Source organism: Suricata suricatta, chromosome 11, assembly GCF_006229205.1.
Source record: "Suricata suricatta isolate VVHF042 chromosome 11, meerkat_22Aug2017_6uvM2_HiC, whole genome shotgun sequence".
Classification (NCBI taxonomy): domain Eukaryota; kingdom Metazoa; phylum Chordata; class Mammalia; order Carnivora; family Herpestidae; genus Suricata; species Suricata suricatta.
Genome location: NC_043710.1, coordinates 73,779,442 through 73,786,060, shown reverse-complemented (window position 1 = coordinate 73,786,060; position 6,619 = coordinate 73,779,442). Strand labels below are relative to the sequence as shown.

Below are 6,619 nucleotides of genomic sequence, written 5' to 3'. Positions count from 1 at the left end.
ACCATACTCCTTCAACAATACCAGCCTTGCAGCAGGCTAACAAATATCAGCCTTGCCTGAAATGTTTTTATATAACTATCAAGAAAAGTGTAGAAAATAATAACCTGCACCCCTCAATTATTTGAATGTACAATATTTATTAGAAACAAATTTTAATTTTAACATTGTGGTTACCTTTAATACGTTTGTGAACAAATACTGGCCATAACATAGTCCGAATACATCCAAGACTCAGAAAGATCATAAATTATTCTCTTAGTCTCTATGGGGTCATTTGGTTAAAGAGCCTAGTTTTGCAAGAGAAAGGGGGAAAGGATAGGGTTGGAAGAAAGGCAGGAAGATTGGAGGAGAACCAAAACTCAGAAGCATTCACAATTGGCCCAGAGGAGCCTTGGGATAATTAGGCTCTTGTGACTTCAGCAGGATCTAACTTAAGAGACACAAGGGTATCTAGTGGATGAAACCTCAGTTGGCAACACAGGAATTAGAAGTGTCCAAAAACACTTCTGGGTCTGGCAAGAACAAACTATGGTGAACATGGTAAAGAACATGGGCTCAAGTCTTAAGACCAGGGACCTGCAGGTGAGCCCAAAACTCTGTTGTAAACCTGGCGAGTCTCAAGGAGCCTCCACACACAAGAGCAGTGGGTTACAATGGTATCCCCTGGGCTTAGGGGCCAAGGGCACAGCTGTACCCAAAAGCCTCAGCAGGTTGCTGGAGTCCAGGGCTCGCTCAATGGTGCAGGGCTGTCCACTGAGGGTTCATCCAAAGGTCCTGGTTGAGCGTGAGGGTACTGGGCAGTTTGCTTTGTTCCCATCGAGAGGCGCTTCTTGGGCCGAGCCTGGATGCTTGGCCCCTGAGCCCCTTTATACGTAGGACGACGACCAGGACCACGTCTGCCAGTTGAGGGATGGATATCTGGGGCAGAGGGAATCGGGGTTGGTGGTCGGGTGGGGCCCGGATTCTGGGATGTGCATGCCAGGACAAGCCCAGATTGGGCATCAGAGTAAGAACTCTGGCCTGGCAAGGAGCGTGGGGACACCAGGCACGTTGGGGTGTGACGGCGAGTCCCACGACTGGCGGCCACAGGCCGGTGGATGCGAGCCGCCCAGCGGGGTGGGAGGTGCCTCAGGCCCTGCCTGGCTCTCCGGAGGGGTTGGACCTCCCTCCAGGTGCTGAGCTCCTCCTTGACTGGCCAGGTGGGCTTCCTGTGGTCCACAGCAGCTCGGTCCTGCCCGCTCTTCCAAAGCTCATAGCGCTCAGGCTGCAGGATACGCACGAAGGCGTCCATGGAGAAGGTGACCCTGGCCTCCCCGCAGCTGCACTGAGATGCCACTTTGCCATAATCGATCCATCGGGGGGTGGCGAAGTTGATGGCTTCTGCACAGTTGAAGCCGTGGTTGAAGCCAGAGTGGTAGCCGTAAGGAAACGTCACCATGAACTCGCCAGCCTCCTGAGTGATCCGACTGAAGGGGATCCCATTGTCCTTGAGCACAGTGGGCGAGATGAGAGCCACCTTGTGCCGCAGGAAGGCGTCACAGGTGCGGGCACTGCCTGGGAACAGCTCGGTGGCCAGGCGCTCCAGGCGCTGGCCATGCTCTGGGGGCACCACGTACCAGGTTTTGGGCTCCCCGAAGTGCAAGTAGTTGATGCTGTAAAGGTCCATGTCCTCCGTGTGCCAGGCGAAGGTGGTCTTCCACATGCCAAAGTACAGGTAGGGCGTGTTGACGCCCTCGATGACCACCCCGCACTCCTGCTCCAGCAGGTCCTGTATGGTTCCCAGGTGGCCAAGATTCCACTCTTGAGTGTTTTCATCAAACAGGGAGCCACTGATGTCAGCGCCATAAATCGGAGTATCGTAGAGGCGAGTCTTCCAATATGTTCGCTCCAAATCCTCAAAATCAGAGTGTGGTGGAGTCTGATACTTTCTGCTAGTTGCCATTTGGCGATACTCCCTCACTGTCATGGCTTTCTTCTTTTTATGGTATTGAGTAAACACACCTGCCCTCCCAGAGACCACCTGCTGGAGGGGACTTGCTATTAAGATGTCACTGATATCATCATAGGTCTGTCTGGCCTTCCATTCCTTGGGTGGAATCACCTTGGCCAGACCTGCGCGATGTGCACCTTGGGATTCCATGTATGCAATATATTTATCAAAATCATTAAATTCTTCTTTGGTTGGATGAAATATCATTATGGTGCAACTTGGGTTCTGAGCAAAGTTGGCCTTCGACTTCATAGTTTTCATTAATAAGCACCAAACCCAAAACTTTTTAGGTATCTTCTTGGTATTTAAGGATGCTGGACAATGCTACTTTTTTCAAGAATGAATTTGAGTAGCTGAGTCAGCTAGAACCACCAGTGGACTTCTGTGCAAATTAAAGGCTAACGTTTGTTAGGCTTGCTGACTCATCAGGGAACAACACTCTTGGCAGAAGATTTGCCCAGAAGTGTGGGTGGTTTGCCTATAATTCTGTGATGCTCCTCCGTTGGTACCTGGCTCTGTCCTCTTGAGGTTTATTGAATCCCTCAGTCTTGAGTGGGGATCCTAAGTGAGGTATCTTCAGGGCAGTGTTTAAACAAAACCTAAAAGAAAGAATACAAAAACTTTTAATATCAATGTTGGAAAATTACTAGAGTTACAAATAAAACACCACCATGGAACAATATTGAACTCTCAAAGAATGGCTAAAAATTGTTTTATGTTATTTATTTATTTTGATGGGGGAGGGGCAGGAGAGAGGGAGAGAGAGAGAATCCCAAGCAGCATCCACACTATCAGTGCAGAGTCTGACTCTGGTCTTGAACTGAGGAACCATGAGATCATGACATAAGCCGAAACCAAGAGTTGGACACTTAATCAACTCAGCCACCCAGGCACCCCAAAAGGCTAAAATTTCATTTTAATTGTATTTATTTTTATTTTTTAATATAACTTATTGTCAAGTTAGCTAACACACAGTGTATATGGTGTGCTCTTGGCTTTGGGAATAGATTCCCATGATTCATCACTTACATAAAACACCTAATGCTCACCCCAGCTAGTGTCCTCTTCAATGCCCAGCACCCATTTTCCCAACCCCCACCCCCTTTCACCCTGTTTGTTTTTGGTATTTAAAAGTCTCTCATGGTTTTCTTCCCTCTTCACAACAATATATTTTTTTCTTTCCTTTCTTCCATGATTTTCTGTTAAGTGTCTTAACTTCCACACATGAATGAAAACATGATGCCTATATTTCTCTAACTTATTTCAGTTAGCAATAATATCCTCCAGTTCCATCTACCTTGTTACAAATGGCAAGATTTATTCTTTTTCACTGCCATATATATATATGTTTATATATATATATATATATGCCACATAAAAGGCTAAAATTTCATGATTAAAGAGGAGGTGGTATGGATGTAGAACACTGGGAATTATCATACTCTAATAAAAAGAATGGAAATCATTACATTCACCTGGGAAAACTATTGTGGAGTATACATACTAATGAAATTGAGCATATGCATGTGTAAAGTTGAATACACACATGTGCATACATTGGAAATATGCCTATGTAATGTGCTTGACTCTGCACTAAAAGTTACCTCCAAGAATGTTCATAACAACATTATTACTACTAGCCAAATACTGAAACCACCTAAATCCCCATCAACTGTAGAATGGATAAACAATATGGTTTATTCATACAATGGAATATAATATAGCAATGAGGATAAACAAAAACACATAGAAATATAAAAATAATTTTATAAACATCATACTGAGCAACATAATCCATGATTCCACTTTTATAAAGATAAAAATGAGGGGGCACCTTGGTGGCTCAATCAGTTAAGTGTCCAATTCTTCTTTGGCTCAGCTCATGATCTCACAGTTCATGAGTTTGAGCCCTATATCAGACTCTGTGCTGTCAGTGTGGAGGCTGCTTGGGATTCTCTCTCTCTCCCTCTGTCTCTGGCCTTCCCCCCTCACTCTCTCTTTCTCTTTCTCTCTGTCAAAATAAGTAAATAATGTTTAAAAAAAAGATAAAAGTGAGGTAAAATTATATATATTAGATGTCAGAGTAGTAGTTACTTTTGAGAAAGAGATGTTGTGAGTCAGGGCATAAGGAAGCCTCTGAAGCAATATTAATAATCTTGTTCTTAACCCAGGTGCTGGTCACACCGCCATCAGAAGAGCTAATTGTGATAATTCATCACGCTATGATGATTTTCACAAATTTCCATATATTTATCTAAAAATAGAGTTTAGGAGCAGCTCAGCCACAATGGGGGTGGGGGATGCAAGCAACCCACATAGTAAATACCTCTGAAGTGTTTCTGAAGAGGGGGCATTGTGCTGTAAGGCACCGCAGGACTTCTTTATAGAGCCACAACTTTCCAAGATCAGGAGACATAGCTGACTTTCCTAATACATAGAAACATAGAAAAAGACACGGAAAGCTTGACAAAATAAGAAGACAGAGACATATGTTCCAAAAAGGAACAGCACAAAACCACAGCAAAAGAACTAAATGAAATGGAGATAAGCAATATATCTGATAAAAATTCAAAGTAATGGTCATAAACATACTATGGACTTGAGAAGAAAGTACAGGATCTCAGTAAGACCTTAAACAAAGAGATAAAATATAAAAAAGAACCAATCTGAAATAAAGAACTCAATAACTGAAATAAAAAATACACTGGAAGGAATTGATAGCAGATTAGAGGAGGCAGAAGAACAGATTAGCACCTGGAAGACAAGGTAATGTAAAGCAACCAACTTGAACAGAACAAAAAGAAAGGCGTAAGAAAAATGAGAATAGGTTAAGGGAACTTAGTGACATCATCAAGGGTAAAAATAACATTTGTATTATAGGGATCTCAGAAAAAGAGAAAGAGAGAATGGGGCAGAAAATTAATTTGAATAACTGACAACATCCCTAATCTGGGGAAGGAAATAGACATCTAGATCCAGGAAGCACAGAGAGTCCCCAACAAAATTAACCCAAAGGGGGCCACACCAAGACACATAATAATTAAAATGGCAAAATATAGTGATAAAAAGAGAATTTTTAAGGCACCAAGAGAAAAGAGTTACATACAAGGAAAACCCCATAAGGCTACTAGCTAATTCTTTTTTTTTTTCTTGAGCAGAAACTTTGTAGGCCAGAAGGGAGTGGTAAGATATATTCAAAGTACTTACTGAAGGAAAGAAACCTGCAACTAAGAATACTCTACTTAGCTCCATTATCATTCAGAATGAAAGGAGAAACAAAGAGTTTCCCAGACAAACAGAAGTTAAAGGGTTCATCACCACTAAAGCAGCCTTATGAGAAACATTAAAGGGAATTCTTTGAGTGGAAAGAAAAGGCCATAATCAGGAATAAGAAAATTATGAAAGGAAAAATTTTCACGGGCAAACACAAACATATAATAAAGTAGTAGATTAGTCATTTATAAAAGCATTAATGAGGTTAAACCACAAAAGCAGTAAAATCAACCAAATCTATAAAAATCAATCAAGGGATTCACAAAATAAAAGGATATAAAGTATGACATCTTATATGTAAAATATGGGGTGGGGAAATAAAAATTTTATAATGTGTCCAAAAGTAAGGGACCTGATATAGACTGCTATATGCATAAGATGTTACATCTGAACCTAATGGTAATCCAAAATCAAAACCTAAAAAATAAAGAGAAAGGAAACCAAATACATCAAGCCACCAAACCACAAGGAAACAGATCAAGGAAAAAAGGAACAGAAAAGAACTACAAAAACAAATGTAAAATAAGTAGCAAAATGGCAATAAGTATACACTTATCAATAATTACTTTAAATGTAAATGAACTAAATGCTCTAATCAAAAAAACATAGGATGACTGAATGGATAAAAAAGCAAGACCCATCTATCTGCTGCCTACAAGAGACTCGCTTCAGATCTAGATACATGCAGATTGAAAGTGAAGGGATGGAAAAACATTTACCATGCAAATGGAAGTGGAAAGAAAGCTGTAGTAGCAATATTTACATTGGACAAAATATACTTTAAAACAAAGACTGTGACAAGAGACAAAGAAGGATACTACATAATGACAAAAAGAACAATCCAACAAGAGGATATAACTGTAAACACACACCCAATATGGGAGCAACTCAATACATAAAGCAACTATTGAATGACATAAAGGAAGAAACTGACACTAACATAATAATAGCAGGGGACTTTAATGCCCACATACGTGAATCGATAGATTATCCAGACAGAAAATCAACAAGGAAACAGAGGCTCTGAATGACACATTGGTCCAGATACATCTAACAGATGTATTCAGAGCATTCTATCCTGAAACAGTGGAATACACATTCTTTTCCGGTGCACATGGAACATTCTCCAGAATAGATCACATTAGACCACAAAGCAGGTCTCAATAAATTAAAAAATATATAATCATATCATGCATCTTTTCTGACTATAACAGTATGAAATTGGATATCAAGAAAAAAAATCTAGAAAGAATTAAGATACATCAAGGTTAAATAACATACTATTAAACAATAAAGGAATTTAAACCAAGAAATCAAAGAGGAAATAAAAAAATAGACGGAGACAGGGGTGCCTGG

General features: G+C 40.9%; 1 protein-coding gene across 1 annotated transcript; it reads right to left on the bottom strand.

The window, feature by feature from the left end:
• Positions 1 to 117: 117 nt before the first annotated feature.
• On the bottom strand, positions 118 to 4,392 carry KDM4D (lysine demethylase 4D). The gene is made up of 2 exons (XM_029957265.1): positions 4,317 to 4,392; positions 118 to 2,589 (listed from the first exon to the last, which is right to left on the bottom strand). The coding sequence occupies exon 2, from the start codon at positions 2,249 to 2,251 to the stop codon at positions 704 to 706; it is 1,548 nt and encodes a 515-aa protein (XP_029813125.1). The 5' UTR covers positions 2,252 to 2,589; positions 4,317 to 4,392; the 3' UTR covers positions 118 to 703.
• Between the last annotated feature and the right edge of the window lie 2,227 nt (positions 4,393 to 6,619).

What these genes read in the sequence shown, in the direction of transcription:
- KDM4D (XM_029957265.1), bottom strand. Translation starts at nt 2,251, where the DNA reads ATGAAAACTATGAAGTCGAAGGCCAACTTTGCTCAGAACCCAAGTTGC.